The sequence below is a fragment of the Pleurodeles waltl genome, chromosome 11 (genome assembly GCF_031143425.1).
Source record: "Pleurodeles waltl isolate 20211129_DDA chromosome 11, aPleWal1.hap1.20221129, whole genome shotgun sequence".
Lineage (NCBI taxonomy): Eukaryota > Metazoa > Chordata > Amphibia > Caudata > Salamandridae > Pleurodeles > Pleurodeles waltl.
The window spans coordinates 362,541,912-362,561,439 of NC_090450.1; the positions used below are offsets into that span (position 1 = coordinate 362,541,912).

A 19,528-nucleotide genomic window follows, 5' to 3' on the forward strand; every position below is an offset into this window, starting at 1 on the left:
CTCTACCCCACTCCACTGTACGTCCCTTTATTCTATGCTATTCCATTGGATGTTACTCCACTGTATGCTACTCCAGTGTATGCTATTACACTTTACTTCACTCCACTGTACACCACTCCACTGTCTGCTAATACACTATGAGCTATTACACTCTAAGCCACTCCACTGTACAACACGCAACTCTGCGCCACTCCAGTCTATGCTACTGCACTGTATGCCACTCCACTATATGCTTCTCCGCCATATGCTGTTCTACTGTACGTCACTCCAATGGACGCTATTCCATTGTATGCCACACAACTATACGCTACTGCACTCTACCCTTCTCCAGTGTATTATTTTGCACTCTATATAACTCCACTCTATAAAACTCTATTATACTCTATGCCACGCTAGAAGACTCTTCTCCACTCTATCCCCATACACTCTGTTGTCAAAGTCTGTACTTGACTCTATGCCCATATCTCTAATGTCCAACACTCTGCTCCACTCTGAAAATGTAGCATTCCACTCTTCTCTATGAGATGCCACCCCAGTTTAGAAGAGTTTATTCCACTCTATGCTATGCCATGTCAGTGTAAGCCACTCCACTCTGTGCTATTCTACTCTATGCCACTCCACTCTTTTAGGCTCTACTGTATGGTAGTCCAATGTACACTATTCCACTGGATGCTAATCCAACGTACAGTAATCTAGTTGCTTCAACTACAATATAAGCCACTCCACTCTTTGCCACTCCAATACACTCTCCTCCACTCTATATAACTCCAGTCTTTAAAAGGCTACTACGCTTTACTCCACTTTATCCATGTGAAATCCACGGTCTGACTCTATACTACATTCAATGCCCGTAATCTCCATTGTACAACACGCTATTCCACTATACACCACTTTTCGATATTGTACGACACAGCAGCCCACTCTATTGTATGAGAGTCCACTCCATGTCACTCTACTCTATGACACACCAATACACTATATTATAATTTACTTCACACTACGGTACGCCACTCAACTCTGCTCCACTGTACAAAACTTTTCCTCACCCTGCACTGCTGTACACCAATCCAGTCTACGCAACTCCACTTTTTGACACACCACTGTACTCTATGCAACTCCACTCTACAACACTCTACTATACTGTATACCACTCTCTGACCCTTTACTCCAGGCTATACCCCTACTCTCCATTGTACAACACTGTACTATAAGTTATGCCACTGTAAAACACTCAACTCCACACTGTGCTGCTCTGTGATACTCTAGTCCACTATACTACACAGTACACAACTCTTTGTCTGCCATGCACCCCACTCTACTCCACTGTATTCTGACACAATACTCCACTCTACTCCACTACTCCAGTGTGCGCCACTCCTCTCAATGCCACTGTATGCCATTGTACTCTGTAACACTGTATGCCAATCCACACACCACACTCTATAACACTGTACTGTACTGTACACCAGTCCACTCTACAAACCTCCAAGAGACTGTATGCTGCTCTACTCTTCTGTCATTTACAACACATTCTGTACAACACACCACTACACTCTACTGTACAAACCGTTACTCATGTTCATGACACTTAAGTTGACTGTATGCTTTGCCATTGCACTTTACTGCACTCCACGCCACTTTAGTCTAGGACACGTCACTCCACTCTGACACTTTACTCCACTCAATGCTACCCCACTCCAGTGTACTCCCCTGCAATATACTCCACTCTACTACACTTTATCCCACTCTATGCCACTGTACCATACTGCACTCTATACCACTCCACTGTCCGACACTGTACTCCACTCTGTACTACACTTTGTGCCACTCAACGCCACTTTAGTCTAGGACACGTCACTCCACTCTATGACACTTTACTCCACTCAATGCTACCCCACTCCAGTGTACTCCCCTGCAATATACTCCACTCTACTACACTTTATCCCACTCTATGCCACTGTACCACACTGCACTCTATACCACTCCACTGTCCGACACTGTACTCCACTCTGTACTACACTCTGTGCCACTCTACTCCACTCTATGCCCACCCACTCTATGCCACTGTACTACACTGTATGACACTCAACTACACACATCTCCACTCCTCTCTACAATACGCCACTCATCTATATGACACAATACTATAATCTACAACACTCTTCTCTATTGCACTCCACCACACCCCACTTGATAATACTCCACTCTACAACACTTTAGTTCACCCTAACTCACTCTAAAACACTCTACTACACTCTGTGACAGTCTGATACCCCGCTCTAATGTATGTCACACCAGTTCACTGTACAACTCGCTGATACAACCAATGATAATTGACTGCACTATGAGACACCATGCTACTACTCTATATAGCTCTTAACTCCGCTGTACCCTACGAAACTACTTTCCACTTTACTCCACTTTATTCCTCTACAATACTCCACCCCACAAGAGACTTTACAACACTCCACATAACACTTCACTCAATGAAACTTAACTCTACAATTTGAAACATGTTTTTAATAAAAAAGTTTTGAAAGAAAACATTGAAAAACAGTGAAAAACAAAGATTAAAGCTTCATTATAGTTAGGAAAACTTGTTTTCCCTATACCAACCAAACCTAAACTACATAAACTTTAGAAATTTTGAAGTTATAGTTATAGCTTTCATTTACAATTTCTCCACCACCTTCAAATTATTATATTTGCACACCTCCCCACTCATTCTTTTCAGCTTGCAGCCAGATTCATCGCAACATCCTCACAAACCTCCACAGCCAACATCAGTGTGGTTCCTGATAACATTAAGGAGGATGACTCAAATGTAGAGGTTGTTGGAAAGGTGATCATGGGAGAAGGAGAATAGAGCTGAAATAAACTTCAGAATGCATTTTATATATACATATAATATGTCTAAAATTAAGAAACAAAGTTGAATTCGGAGAGGCTCATTACTCGAACCTGGAATAACTCTATATATATATATATATATATATATATATATATATATATATATATATATATACATTATTCTAGAGAGCAATAAAAACACTGAATGAAAGAGGGTTCCCTTGCTTTCTATTCCCTTGCTACTTGAGCAGCCTCACCACAAAGTCAACAGCAGCAAGTAGATTTCTTTGGTGTTCTAACATTTATCCGGCACTTATATGCCAAACTTGATTTTGCTTTTTTTTGTGGAGAAGTAGAAAAGGCGTTATGATGTGAACACTATCCATGACGCAATGACCTATAGAAAAGAAGTGACTGCTAGCGTACTTGCAGATGTAGAGGAAAATGTTGATGAGTTCTGCGACATAGTCCTGTACTGCGAGTATTGGTGTGCAACAAAATATCCTACACTGCCAACAAATCAACTTGCAAAACAAGAAAAAAAAAACATACCAGCCCTATTTCTTCCCTTGTTTATCTTGAAAATAGAAATTCATGAAAACATTCAAATTAAAAACTTAAAAACTTTCATGTTAAAGCTAACTTCAATTGTCAAAAAATCGAAATTGTTCTGTTTTCTTTCTTTTCCATTTCTCCTTTAGAAGTATAAGGGGGTTCACACCTGTGCATGTATTATTATTGCAATAAGCAACAAAGTTTGACAAATTAAATCTTGTTATGTCTCTTTTACATTTAACACCTTTTGTTGAATAGGCAAAAAACATGGCATACCAGTAGTAGGCTAAACAGACTTAAAGTTATTAATAACTTTATGAAATAGAACTCTTCAAAAACCACTTTGGACCCTGTTGTAACACAAATATTTAAAAAAATACTAAATTGGGCTATATCAGATGAAAGAAAGCACCTATTCTAAAGTACAATTCCGCTTAGTGACAAGTTTGGTATAATTCTCTTCTGCTGTTTTTGCAATAGCAGAGAAATTGTTATAGGAGCTAGAATAGAAAACGCTTAATTTTGACCCTGGTAACTTTCTTACTCAGTGGTACCATGTGAGAGTTAAATTTTGTCAAAATGCTCCAAGCGGTGCAACTGTTTTGGTGCCATAGGGTACCAGGCTACGCACACAATGAAACACAGGCTATGTCCAGAGCCTACTGTTCATGGTCTAATGATATGTGCTGCGGGCTTACTGGGACAGGAGCTGATGCAGAGCCTCGCCATCTGATAACAGCCTAATGCTAAAAGCTTTACTTAGCCAGCATTGATGCACTGAGTCTGACACAGACCCATTGCAATGGGCTTATGTTAATGGCTGAAGGTCGTGCACAGCTTGTTAAAAGGCATTGGTGCTGGTGCAGGGCCAGGGAAAACACACTGCATCGAGCTGTTCAGCATTCAGAATATCCGAAGAGTAATCCCAGCTGGAAACTAAAAGCAGTTTTTCATCAAAATAAAAACATGAAAACTTTAGTAAAGGGAAGCTTAGTTATGGTTCATGATGTTTATACAGCATTAACATTTGTTTACAAAACGTAATAATTCACTGAAACAAAGTTAGTGTTGTTATGATTTCAGTATACACAAAACATTGAAGTGTGTATGTTTTGGATATACATAACTCGACATAAATCATTCATGACATTTTACCTCATTACACCATTAATGACATTACTATGAGTGGCTGCAAAAGTGTAGCTTCATATCAATAAAAGAAAACTTTGATTCAAAACTCCGCATCTCTTCTAGGCAAGGCAATTTAAAATTGATCAGGCATGGATATGAATTGAATCAAATTGCTTATTTATTTTTTAACTTTTTGTCCTGCTGCTGCACTAGAAGGGCAGTTCTGCAGATGCAAGAGCCTTTTTTAGTCCCCCAGTTTCACATACGATCTGTGTGCAGAGCCTGCCTATATTTATCAGAATAGATTGAAAATAATCCTCCTCTGTGGCCCTTTGACAGGCGGGAGGGTTCTTTATCAGATTGCTAGGGGTTTAAGCACGGGGACGTACCCCATTCACAACGAAATGATTTCTCTGTATTAGGATACCTTTTATAACAGAAACTAGATTTCATTTGAATAGGCTGCATGGCCCGGCTGACAGTGGGGTAGCTGGCCCTCATTATTAAAATATCCCCTAGCCTTGGGAACGGTCTGGGCTTATATACACAATTGGCCCTCCGACTTAGGGCAAGGCACGTACTCATCCTATGCCGTAGGGCAAGGTATGGAGGCTCATCACACTCATATTTTACTTATTACTTTGAATAAACATTTCGTTGTTTGAAAAAAGCAGCTCTTTCAAGCTAATCACACCAAAATAAGTATGTATAATAATAAATGCATATTAGGGGTCTTCTGACATTTACAAACCATTCGACCTTCTGGTATCACCAGACCCCCTCGATGGCAATGTAGGACCATATTACACAGCTCCCTGTTATGTATCCTCTCATTATGTTCAATACATATTGGAAAAGCAAGTATTATTTAGGTATACAGCAAAAGAAAACTTACAGATGAATAGCTTCTACTTATATAGCAATGTCTGTTGTACTTCCATCACAACGTCTGAGGTTGCGAATCTACAATTAAATGTAAATCCAAATCGTTTAGCTGTCAAGAGTTACCAGAGCAGCGTGTGATTGGGTTCATATGTCAAGTTATAGAGCTGTTATTCCGCATTTTTCTTAACTACACTCGATAGGACCAGGCTCCATGCTTCCCCCTCTTGTAGATTCACTGATTGATCAGATGAATGGAGTTTTCTGGAAGTGCATAACTAGATGCCTGCTTCTGCAGGTATCCTGGACCTTTGCCCCAGTACTCTTTATGGGGACTGCAGAGGATCGTGAATTTAATACTGGCATCATCTGGGAGGTGTGAACGCGGATTTTTTACTAATAAATATGCATGTATTCTGAATGTTGAATTTGCATACAAAATGAATTAATATAGAAAATAATACACAACTTTGAAAATGTGCCTACTTGAGTATCTGTCAGTAATCACAAAGTGTCCTTATTCATTGCTTATTAATATAAAATGATGTGCTCATGTTTAGATTAATGTAATAGTATGTTATTTAATGATTACTTATTATGTATTTGCTTTATTATTTTTTTGCCTTAAGTTAGCGAGGTCTTGGGCCTAGTTGCACAGCCTCATGTTAAATTGCACTGTTCAAATAATTCACGTAAAATGGCTGTTTAGAGAAATTAATACTTGTATTATTCCACTGTGTTGACCAAATGCTAGTAAATGCTTTCGTTCCCATGAGAACCGCTGCTAGAATATGCTGTATTAGCTATTGATACACTGTGGAGTTTGGTGTGTGTGAAAGCGATGTTCCCAGGAGCTAACAATGGATGTACTGACTGCAGGACAGAGAGATACAAAACTGTTACCTGACAAGTCAGACGACGGGAACAGGAGAATAAGAGCCAATCATTGACATGTGAAAGACAGTTTGGTTATATCTTAGATTTGAAGTTCTACATTCATTGGACTAAATGTATACGTATGATTCTTTGACCAATCACAACGTGGGAAGAGTCCTAGAGAATTTTAACTTAACCCGACTGCACAGAGAGAGGAAAGCTCATTTTTCTTATCTTAATCCTTTGCTGAGAATCACCGTTTCAATCATTCTCACCTTCCATGATCATTATTCTTTTGCTTAGAGAATTGTGTCTTGAACTTTATTGCTGAGGCTTTATGCTGAATGCTAATCCTTAGACTATGCCTTACTAATGGTTCAGATAGTTAGAGTCCCCCTGGTCTGAACCATTCTCTTTCATGGTCCGATGCTGATGCTGACCGAACAGATGTCCAATTGACGAAGACAGTTGCAGCTTGCTGATCCATACTGAGGAGAGGTACTAGCCAAATATTATTGTTGATGTAATTTGTCCTTTGTTTCTAGGTACCAACCGCTAATTTTGATAGAGCCATAGCTAGATGTTTTTCTAAATTTATGTTGACTAAATGTTGGCTAGAAGACTGACAGAAGATGTTTACTAATTACTAACAACAGTTGATGTAATGTATTTGCTGAATCTAAATGTATGCTATTTCTACTGCGCAGTTGTTTTTGCTATTGAGTTGTACTGTAATCCTAGAATGCGTAACCATACATGCTTTAATTAAACTGAGATTCTTTAAAGGATATTTGGTAAACCGGTATTGTTTCTGCATGTTTATCATCTGATTTTGAGATTAAGTTATGTGATATTAGCTTTGTTAATATAGGGAAATAAACATTCTAACTTTTACATAAAGGTGTGGTTATTCATGGCCAAAAGGGTCATGGTGTGAGGAATTACTGACTCCAAAGATTATTGATTCTATTGATTGATATTGTTATTGATTGCTATTGAAATTGAGCCCTATGGTGGAATTTACTCTAAGTGCACAAACCTCTAACCTGTCTCCTTAAAATTAAAGATAAGAAACCAAATAAGGTCAGACACGCTAACAGAGGCAGCAGAGAGTGTTCAGTGGTGGTTTATTGTGCTCATTCGTGTCGTAGCCTGATTCTGTAGCCTTTCTAGCCTGGTAATGATGTTTCTTTTGGGGGGTAGTCACAATTATGTTGCAATAATCCAAACAGGCAGAATAAAAGCTCTTGACATCCCCAACCAGTGTTCAGTTCAGAGTAGTGATAGGATTTTGGGACATTAGAAAAATTGGAAATTGTTACCATGAACGAAAGTACTGCCATGCAGCACAAAGAAAAGGTTTGAGTCAAAGAGTGCCCCTAGATTTCTTGCTTTTTTGGTGAGAATGGTATGGGGTCCAATGTCCAGTTCCAGTCAAATGGTAATGAGCCCAATCGGTCAATTGCATCCATGCCTACAATCTCATTTTGGCTTCATTCATGTTTAGAAAGCTTTCAAGATTGTTGATCTTCTCTATGTTCAATTATGTCGACAGTACACATCCTTTCTCCCACTTGGTTACTGTACAGACTACAGAGACTTTGCCATCTATACTGTTCCTTTGAATGAATAATAATGCTTCATTCTGAAGAATCACATCTAGAGGCGACCAGAAAGTTTGGTCTTGAAACCTCATTCAAATATTGACCTCTTTCTAGACGGATCACACTACAGGTGTAACATTCATCATAATGATAGTATGGAAGAGTAAATTAAGACAGTGGATTTTATTTCATATTTAGAGTTTTCTCCAGAAATCGAAAGGTAATCCGCTACCAATGATCTCTAAATCACACCCTCAGAGTATTGGCCACCTATTTATGGAGGGTGTTACTAAGTGTGAGTGTAGATGAGGTACAGAAAGGAATATAACTTTCTTGCATAAAAAGGCACTAATATGGTTCTGATTTTATTCACATTTTTCTCTGTTTTTTTCAGTTTCATTCATCGCCACGATGAGGCCTTTTCCACTGAACCACTTAAGAACACTGGACGCGGTCCACCCCTCGGCTTCTACCATGTACAGAATGTGAGTTACGCTTCATTATTCTATACTCCCAAAAAGGAAAACACTGATAGACGGAGAGTACGCAAGGTAGTGGAAAATGCAAAAGATGCAATTTTTTAGACTGTTATAGCACTGCATGCACATACCTGGATATGTGCATGCAAGACCAGCAAGGCTCCCGTTATTAATATTGTCACATGTAACTTGCACAAGACAGATGATGAAGTATAGGTACCTTTCCCATAAACATGTTTATTTCCATGATAACAGGAGTTACTGTTCCAGAAATAAAGAAGAGGCTTTAATCATCTCACTGGATAAGAAGGAACAACGCCACATGATATTTCCCCTTCTAAAATCTATAGGACACTACTTTCTAACTTTCTACTTTGCTACTTTCTAAACTCCCTCCAAACCTGGCTGAATGAAAATTGAATTCTCTATATATTTTAAGTGGCCTTGTTGGGGCAGAACTGCACCCTGCATGGTCAATGGGTAAGTAACCTTTCCCTGAGTACCCAAATGGATGTGAAACTGATATCCTGGCAAATTTTGGCCCTAGCACCATGCTAACTTAGTGAATGTGAAGAGACCTTGGCATGTCCCTGGTAGTGCAAGGTCCATCCAGGACCTGTTCTGCAAGCTAGGGGAGCTCACACAGCATTCCCTCATAGCAGGCCTTGTAAGACTGTCATTCCCTGTGTAAGTTACATAAAGCAGTTGCAACAGCGTAACAGGTTTTTATAAATCCTTCGTATGACCACCCAACTTTGTTCCAGTAGAAAGTTCTTCGTGATGATGGAAGGGAGTGCTCTACAGTTTTCAAACAACCAGGGCTGGTGTCTGCATGACAGCAAGTCTCCCAAAGCTGAGGCAATATCACTAGAAGTATGTGTTTTCTGATGGAGGGTCATAAGGTCTTCCTAGAGCCTAGATGCGTGCCTGCTGAGACAAACATAGAGTATGCCTGACACTGTAGGAGTATGGACTGTCTAGGAGGAGAAGCCCAGCATGTTCCTGGGGTGAAGAGAAAACAGAGAAAGCAGAAGATTAAAGGGAGCAAAGTCAGGATCTAGCTGTGTTGGGAAAGGGTCCCCCAGTCTAACAAATGATTCTAGCTGTGAATTGCACCAAGAGTTTGAAAGGCCAAGTATTGTGGTGTTGTTCACCATCATGCCATGTCACAGAGAGACTGCTGACTTCGGATCCGAGATTCTTTTCAGCCACTGCAGTGAAGGCCCTGATTGTCTGAAAGCCACAACTGATAAAGACACCCACCGGCTAATTCTGCCCAGGAAAGCTACATTTGCCCTACCACACAACCAGAACTGCACTTACATTGACACAGGGTCCTAAATGTCACTGTAACCAGAGACTAAGGAAGCAGAATAATACTGCATTAAGAGTCTAAGACTGTGCCTAGTCTGTTCCTATACCCATGATCTACAAAGGGACTATAGACATTAGGACACTGTGACAATGAGGAGAGAGAACTTAAGTGGTGGAGCACCTCACTCAAGAGTACAGACAGGATTACACCTGTGTAAATGAGAACCTTAACTGAACTCTTTAGCATTTCATTTTGCAGTGAGAAGAAAGTACATTCTTTTAACCCAAAAATAAGCCCAGTTTAGATAATACATTATTGTGTCTATTGGTTAACTGTTGATCTCTGGGCTTTTGTCGTCTAGTTTGATTGTTTGCCTCACTCTCCTGAGAATCAACTATGGAAAGGGTGTGCTTGGCCCAGTTAAACAGCCAAAGTTGAATGGGACCCAGGAATCCAGTACTAAATGACCTCAACCGCCCTTGTTGGGGCCCAGTTTCTCCTGTCTGCCTTGTTGCCCCTCAAATAGGATCTGACACCTTCACCGTCTAAAACAGTGCCTTCTCTACAATGAAAGCACTACATTGGATCTTTCCATACCTTGCATACTAACATAAACTACAAGCCATCTCACATTTAAGAGTCCAAGCTCGAGTATGCCAACAGCCTATTCTTTGGTGCATCCAAATTCATGATACACAAAATATAACTTATCAAAAATGCTGCAGCTATGTCTCTTCTCTGACTTTACCCAAGAGAACACATGACTCCATTACTGAAATCGCTAAAAGAGCTATGTTCAAGGCATTCTGCATTATCCACAGAGCCTTCCAAGAAAAAGGACTGCTATAACTATAACCCAAATAGAACATTCCACTCCAGGCTTGCACCACCATCCTCATCGGAAATTGAGGAGGTACTGCTTTCTCTGTACAAGCCCCAAGATCTGGGGCTCATTACCATCCAGTATTAGAAGCACACAGAAGATGCTTGAAAACTTGCCTGTTTCCTAGATAACTGCACCACCTGTATTCTAGCAACAGAGTCCAGGAAACAGCCATATCCTCAAGTGCAATCCTTACCTTACAACCTACATATTGCATACAACTAACCCACAAATCTGCTCTCATTATGCAAGTAAGCAAAATGGCTGATCTATGGTTCGCTGTGGCATTATATAGTTATGGACTTTCATATACAGTACAACAGTTAGGGCTCACAATTGTACTAAAAGCATAATATACAGCAGTCAGGAACAAAGTGTAACTTATACCTCTTAAATTCAAATTAGACATATCTGTTTTGAGGATTGTCCATCACCAGCACTGTGCAGACAAAAAAACAAACATCTCCAAATGAACAGGCATGGAATACCTGAAGAGATCTGTGACACATTACTGGACAATTTGGATGACTTTAATATAGTCCATTACTATAGGTTCAAAATATCTATGCAATCTGACTGCTTCTTTATATCTCACAAAGACACTAAGATATGTGATAATGAAAATGTCAATCTCAGCAGATCTCTTCACTTTTCTCTCCCTCCATCCACAACTATACACAAAATCCCAGATTGAACAACCCAATGCTGTAACCAGCTGAACATACTTTCTTATATGAAATAAAATATAGGAACCTGTAGAGCTTTTCAGAGCTACTAGCATGCTGAAAACCTTAAAACTGCAGGACTGTCTCTTACACTTCCTCATCCAACACACTGCTATGCGCTGCATCCTATAACACGATAACCACACCTCAGTGGTCATCATGCATTTTATGGAAACACTTCCGATGTAGGATCAAAACCAAAACAACTTTCTTCCAACCTCATGTCCGATACGGTGTAGCATGCTACTCATGTAGTTGAGCTGCACCACCCACATAGGGCTAGTAACCACTACAAACATGCTGCAGTACAAAACAATCCTCAACATATTGGAGTCGAGCAGGTTTACATGTGCATTCTGCAAAATGTACCATCACAGGTAGCAGGCCCATTCCCAGTATTATTTGTACTGCATACCTCTACAAATCCCTCCCACTGTGAATACAACACAACAACCAGATTCACATAACCAAGGGTGAAATATCAAATGCACCCTCCACCTTCATACACAATAAAATGTACATTATACAACGCAGGACTAGTGACCACTCACCAAGCAGTCATACTAGAATCCATTATTCAATTAAGCGTGCTTCTGCTATTCCTTACAGAAACCAGCTTTAATAACAATTCACAGGTGATCACAAACATCCTCATTACCCAAGGTTTTCTATCACCAAACTGTGAGAAAGTAGCCTCTGTCTAGCATGGTTACCCCCATTTTCGGGCTGTTTGTCAGTGTTTTTTTACTGTCTCACTGGGATCCTGCTAGTCAGGACCCCAGTGTTCCTAGGTTGCGGCCTACTTGTCAGTCTGTTTCACTGTTTTTGTCAGTATGCTTAACTGTGTCACTGGAGTCCTGCTAATCAGAACTCCAGTGCTTATGCTCTCTCTGATTCCAAATTTGTACTTACATACTGGTAACCTGGTATTCAACTCTAAAGTGGTATACTGGACCCCCCCCTTATAAGTCCCTAGTACATGGTACCTGGATACCCAGGGCATTGGGTTTCCAGGAGATCCTTATGGGCTGCAGCATTTCATTTGCCACCCATAAGGAGCTCATACAAACACTTCTTCAGGACTGCCATTGCAGCCTGAGTGAAATAGTGTAAGCACTATTTCACAGCCATTTTCACTGCACCAGGTCACTTATAAGTCACCTATAAGCCTAACCTTCAGACCCTGAGGGCACCATGTCGTCCAGACCCATTGTCCAGGCCTTTCGTGATTGCAGGGGGCGCCATTATAAGTGTGCACTACATATAGGTCAATACATATATGTAGCTTCAAAATGGTAACTCTGAATATGGCCATGTAAGGTGTCTAACAACTGGGAATTGTACCCCAATACTGATTCTAGTATTGGTTGCACAATCCCATGATGGCCCCCAACTACTGCCATACCAATCTGCTGAGGTTTTCACTGCATCCCCAGCTGCTGCCACCTCACAGACCGGCTTCTGCCCTCCTGGGGCTTGGGCAACCCAATGCATTTCCTTCAGGAGAGGGGTCTTACGCCCTCTCCCTTTGGAAAGAGGTGTTACAGGCATGGGAGGGTATCCTCCCAGCCTCTGGAAATGCTTTGACGGGCACAGATGGTGCCCTCCTTGCATAATCCAGTCTACACCGGTTCAGGGACCCCCAGTCCCTGCTCTGGTGCGAAACTGGACAAAGGAAAGGAGAGTGACCACTCCCCTGTCTATCACCACCAAAAGGTGGTGCCCAGAGCTCCTCCAGAGTGTCCCTGGGTTTTGCCATCTTGGATTCCAAGTTGGTGGGGCACTCTGGGAGGATCTGAGTGGCCAGTGCCAGCAGGTGACATCAGATAGCCCTCCTGATAGGTGCTTACCTGGTTAGGTGACCAATCCCCATCTTAGGGCTATTTAGGGACTCTCCTCTGTGTGTTTCTCCAGATTCGGATTGCAAGATTCCAGCAGGAATCTTCTGCATCCTTTACTTCATCTTCTACCGACAGATAAACAGCTGACTGCTCCAGGAACTCTACAAACCTGCAACAAAGAAGCAAAGATGACTTCTGCAACTTTGTAACTTCAGCTCCTGCCAGCAACTGTAACAGTTACCAAGTCGTGCATCCTCCGAGGACTGCCTGTCTTCAGCCTGCACCAGAAGAACAGAAGAAATCCCTCATGGAGTGACGGAGTCACTTCCCTGCTTCAGCAGACACCTCTTTGTAGCGACGACCGGTGGCTTGGATCCCCTCTCCAGACGTCAGGCGTGGATCCAGCAACACGGGTGGTGACTAAAGTGATTCTGGCAGTCCCACTGTCCAGCTGTCCAACTTTGGTGGAGGTAAGAGCTTGCCTTCCCACGCAAGACAGTACCACCATGCACCGAGTGACTTGCAGTTGCTAAGGCTTGTGTGAACCTTCCAAGAAGTTCTTCATGCACAGCACAGCTTAGTCCCCCAGCACTCCATCCTGCAATACACAGCTTCCTGAGTTGCTCTCCAGCGGCATGGGAATCCTTTGTGTCATGCTGCATGGGCCTCCATTTGTACCTCCTTTGTCCCCGTGCTGTGGGACTCCTGTGCACGCTGAATGGTCTTCTGAGGGCTCTCTGAGTTGCAGAGAGCCCGCTCTGTCTCCCCATCCTGAATAGAGGCCACCAGGTCCCTCCTGGTCACGGATAGCGCCATTTTCCGCTAACCATGAGCTTTGCGTTTACCAAGGCTTGTTGGCAGAGTCCAGCGACGCAAACCACACTGCATTCATCCATCCGCCGTGGGACATCTTCTGCACCAACCAGGAACCCGCATCTGTCTTCTTTGGTGCAATACTCACTTTGTCTTCTCACCGGTGGGTCCACTCTTGCACCTTCATCCGGGTTAGCAGGGGCTTCTCTTCTCCCTGGACTCTTCAGTGCTTCTTGGACTTGGTCCCCTTATTCCACAGCTCTTCAGGTCCAGGAATCCATTTTTGGTTGGTGTCTTGCAGTCTCTTCTGGTTCTTACATTATCTTTTGTCACAACTTCTTTTATGTTTTAGGAAACCTACTGTGTTTTACTCCTGCTTTCCTGGGCTCCGGGGTGGGGTATTTTACATACCTTTGGTGTTTTCTTACTCTCCCAGCACCCCTTACACACTACTCTTGCTTAGGTGGGAAACCAACTTTCCCATTCCACTATTTTAGTATATGGTTTGTGTTACCCCTAGGCCCATTGCAACCTATTGAGATTTTCACTATTTGCACTGTTTTCCTACTGTGTACTTACCTGTTTCTGGTTACTAGTGTATATATTGTGTGATTTACTTACCTCCTAAGGGAGTATAGCCTACAATGTATTTTTGGCATTGTGTGACTGAAATAAAGTACCTTTATTGTTCTAACACTGAGTATTGTCTTTCATGTATGTAAGTATTGTGTGACTACAGTGGTATTGCAAGAGCTTTGCATGTCTCCTAGTTAAGCCTTGGCTGCTCTTACTACAGCTACCTCTAGACAGCCTGGCTTCTAGACACTGACTACATTTCACTAATAAGGGATAACTGGACCTGGTATAAGGTGTAAGTACCTGTGGTAACCACTACAAACCAGGCTAGCCTCCTACACAAACCAATAGAAGAAAATGTCTCAGAGGAAAATTGCTTTAATCTACATAGAAAAGGGCTTAGAGGGGAAATTGCTCTAATCTACCACATTTCATTTAACTTAAACTTTAGTTGGAAACTAAAGCGTAGTCTTTCCAGCCCCTGAAATAACATAATCTTGTACTGAGGCCATCAACTTACACATTGTATACCATTGCAGGAAAGCACCCTCTTTCTTGGCATGGTTACCCTTTTTTCTGCCTGAACTCAGTGTGCCTGACTGTGTTCAGTGGGATCCTGCTAACCAGGACCCCAGTGATTATGCTCTCTCTCCCAAAACTCTGTATTTCATCAACAATTGGCACACTGGTGCCCCACTAAAAGACCCTAGTATATGGTACCTAGGTACCCAGGGCATTGGGATTCCAGGGAATCCCTAGGGGCTGCAGCATATCTTTTGCCAGCCATAGGGAGTCCAATCAAAGGCTTCTGCAGGACTGCTATTGCAGCCTGTGTGAAAAGGTGCAAGCACCCTTTCACTGCCATTTTTCACAACACCAGGATACTTATAAGTCACTCCTATGGCAGGCCTTCTAGCCCAGAGGGCCGGGTGCAAAGTACCTGTGTGTGAGGGTACCCCTGCACTAGCAGAGGTGCCCCAACAAACTCTAGACCCATTTTCCCGGACTTCATGAGTGCGGGGACGCCATTTCACGCGTGTACTGGACATAGGTCACTACCTATGTCCAGTTACATAATGGTAACTCCGAACATAGCCATGTTTGATGTCAATCCTGTTGGAATCATACCCCAAGGCTTTTCCAAGCATTGGTTGTATGATTCCAGGCACTCTGGGGGCTCTTTAGAGGACCCCCAGTATTGCCATTACCGCCTTCTTAGGGTTTCCAGGCAGCACAAGCTGTTGCCACCTCCCAGACAGGTTTCTGCCCTCCTGGTGCTTGAAAAGCTTGAGTCCAGGAAGGCAGAACAAAGGATATCCTTTGGGAGAGGGGTGTTCCACCCTCTCCCTTTGGAAATAGGTGTTATAGGCTTGGGAGGGGTAGCCTCCCCAAGCCACTGGAAATGCTTTAAAGGTCACATTTGGTGCCCTCCTTGCATCAACCAGTCTACGCCGGTTCAGGGACACCCAGTCCCTCCTCTGGCACAACTGGACAAACGAAAGGTGAGTGACCATTCCCCTGTCCATCACTACATCAGGGGTGGTGCTCAGAGCTCCTCCAGAGGGTCATTGGGTTTTACCATCTTGGATTCAAGGTTGGCAGGGAACTCTGGGTGCACCCAAGTGGCCAGTGCCAGCAGGTGACCTTAGAGCCCCTTCCTGATAGGTGGTCACCCAAATAGGTGACCAATCCCCCTTTCAGGGCTATTTAGGGTCTCTCCTTTGGGTGGTTCCTTAGAATCAGATTGTTAAACCCCAGCAGGAATCCTCTGCACTCTCTACTTTGACTTCTGACCAAAGAAACTGCATCTGGACTCTTCAGGACCCTACAAGCTGCAACAAAGAAGCAAGATGCCTTCTGCAACATTGTATCTCCAGCTCCTTCCAGCAACTGCAACATTTCCCCAGTTGTCCAAACTCCGGGGGAAGACCATCTTCAGCATGCATCAGACGAAAGAAGGAATCTCCCTTAGATTGAAAGATTCACTCCCCTGCTTCTGCAGGCACCAACTGCGATGACGGATGGCTGCGTGGATCCACTCGCCTGCTGAGCTGCGTGGATCCTGCATCATGGGTGGTGGACTGAAGTGGTCCTGATGGTCCTCTCTTCCAGCTGGCCAACTTGGGTGAAGGTAAGCCCTCGCCTACCCAAACAGGGCAGTACCCCAATGCACCACATCATTTGCAGCTGCCAAGGCTTGTTAGCATCCTTCCTCTAAGATCTTCATGCATCTTGGAGCTCCCTCCACCAGCACTCCTTCCTGCAATGCACAGCTCCCTTAGTGGTTCTCCGGCGGCATGGAAGTCTTTTTCATAGTGCTACATGGGCCTCTTCTGTGACTTTCCTGTCCCCGTCCTGTGGGACTCTTGTGGGCGCTGCCTGGCCTTCTGTGGGCTCCCTGTCTTGCTGAGGGTCCCCTCTGTCTCACCCTTCTGGTTAGAGTCCACCTGGTTCTTTCTGGTGCCCGGCAGCACCATTTTCCACTAACTGCAAGCTCTGCGTGTGCCTAGGCTTGTTAGCGGACTCTGATTACGCAAAACTGACTGCGATCTCCCACCCAGCGTGGGATATCACCTGCATCCTCCAGGAACCTGACTTTGTCTTCTTCCTCATGGGTAGGGGCTCCTGCCTTTCCTGGACTCTTATCTGCTTCTTGGACTTGGTCACCTTTTTTCTCAGGTCTTCTTGTCCAGGAATCCACTGTTGGTGACTTGCAGTCTCTTCTGAGTTTTGCTATATTCTTATTTAGTTCTCTGTGTGTGCTCTGGGAAACTTCCTGTGATTTTCTCCTGTTTCCTGGTCGCTGGGGTGGGCTGTGGTACTTACCTTTCTAGTACTCCCAGCTCCCTTCTACACACTACACCTACCCAGGTGCTAGACCGATTTTCGCATTCCACTTTCTTTATGTATGGTTTGTGTTCTCGGAAGGCTCATTTCTAACAATTTTGATTTTCATTATTTACACTGTTTTCTAATTGGTTTTATGCCTATTTCTGCATACTAGTGTATAGAATTTGTGTATTACTTACCTCCTAAGGGAGTATAGACTCTATGGTATTTTTGGTATTTGTGTCACCAAAATAAAGTACCTTTATTTTTGTAACACTGAGTGTTTTATTTAATGTGTGTGAGTACTGTGTGACTACAGTGGTGTTGCATGAGCTTTGCATGTCTCCTAGATAAGCCTTGGCTGCTCAGCTACAGCTACCTCTAGGGAGCCTGGCTTCTGGACACTGTCAACATTTTTGTAACACTGAGTGTTTTCTTTAATGTATGTAAGTAATGTGTGACTACAGTGGTATTGCATGAGCTTTGTATGTCTCCTAGATAAGCCGTGGATGCTCATCCACAGATACCTCTAGAGAGCCTAGCTTCTAAACACTGACTACAACTACAGTAAAAAGAGATACATGGACTTGGTATAAGGTGTAAGTACCATAGGTACCCTACACACAACAGGCCAGCCTCCTACAAACACCTCCTAAGTTGAACAAAAACTTAATTGAGGAACACCTATATTGCCTGTCTACAAAGTCTCTTCACACCAAGACTATATATAGGGCACTTTAACATTAAGTGGGGCAAACCACTAAACACCTTTGAGAAATCAATAGACCAAAATAACCATTATGAGCTATATTATAATTCCACATACATTAAATGCAGAATTGTACAACTGGCAATCAGCCACCATACAAATATCAAATGCCCCAACTCTCTTGAAGTAGTGTGGTCCACTCTCTTTATCATCATATACAACATTCACCTGCAAAACCAGAAACTTAATGACATTAGAAAATAAAACCACAATGAAAAAATCATTACACAGGGTACTGGTATCTCCTATAGTACAAGTTTTAATCTTGTTCTCATGAGAATTCAAAGGTAGTTATGAGGTAAATACTGCCTTTAACAATTACAAAGAAGTAATAACTTGTCGAAATCCTTGATTTCTCATTAATTGCATGCCAAGAGAAAATATCTAATTTGAAAAGAATGTGGTGGTCTAGTAAATGCACTAGAATTGTATCTGACCTTACTGAAATTAGAAAGCAGCAATATTGTCATTACAATAGACATATTTCCACTAGTTAGAATTGTCTTAGTCAAGGAAAAAAGCTCTTCCATATTGTAGAAATCTACACTAGATCCCAACCTGCTCAATGTATTGTTAAAAGCAGGGACAAAATGCGAAGAGTTCCAAAAAATCTTCACACAAAATATCCTCCAGATCTTCTTAATAATCACTCATGCTCAAAAGTCTATAGTGCCCCCAGCAACAGAGATATGACAACTTGATGCAGACCAAACCTGTTCAAAGAGTTAAAACCAACATTTTAGCAATGTAATTTCACACCTGCCACAATTATCAAATTGAATCTTCATCTTTTTTGCAAGTTATAATGTAAATGAATCAATCTTTCAATCTGTGATGATGGCATCATCTCTCCTTTATTAACAAATCTCCAAGCATTTCCGAATCAACTTAAAGATTATCAGGAACAATTCACTCTGAACCAGAGTGCATTATTTCAGGGTATGTTTTCATTTCCTCTGCCCGGGGATATTCACAGATGCTCTACAACTTCAATGTATTTACATCTTTATTGTAGGCATAAGTTATGCAAATACGACATTGGTAAGATCTTTATGACCCATAATTTTTGTGATAGAGACAGACACCTATCACTGTATCTTCAAGTGCATAATAGAGTTTCAAACACTGTAAGCACGTCCCCTTCGTTGTGTGAGCTCAGGAACTTCTAAAAAAAAAAAAAAAATGCAAAAGAGGATGTTTGAGGTGGTCACTAAGGAGGCATCCATAAATCATCTTCTGTCCCTTTTCAAGCCGTCCATCTCTTTTGCTGCAGCTTTCAACCTTCATTCTGACCTTCTGCCTGCAAATATGGTGCAGAAATTGGCCATGGCAGACGTCCTATCACCTTTTCCACTAAAACTATTGTCCATAGCATCTATGTTGTGTGTGAAGAAAGCCCT

At 42.3% G+C, this 19,528-nt stretch overlaps 1 protein-coding gene across 3 annotated transcripts in view; it reads left to right on the top strand.

Annotated features, from left to right (window-relative positions):
- KIF1A (kinesin family member 1A) overlaps positions 1-19,528 on the top strand; it is a 3,950,406-nt gene that overhangs the window by 1,688,780 nt on the left and 2,242,098 nt on the right. For all 3 annotated transcript variants that reach the window (XM_069213666.1, XM_069213667.1, XM_069213668.1), the window contains exon 31: positions 8,293-8,383. In XM_069213666.1, coding sequence (XP_069069767.1) covers positions 8,293-8,383 — 91 coding nt within the window. The remainder of the gene's footprint in view (positions 1-8,292; positions 8,384-19,528) is intronic.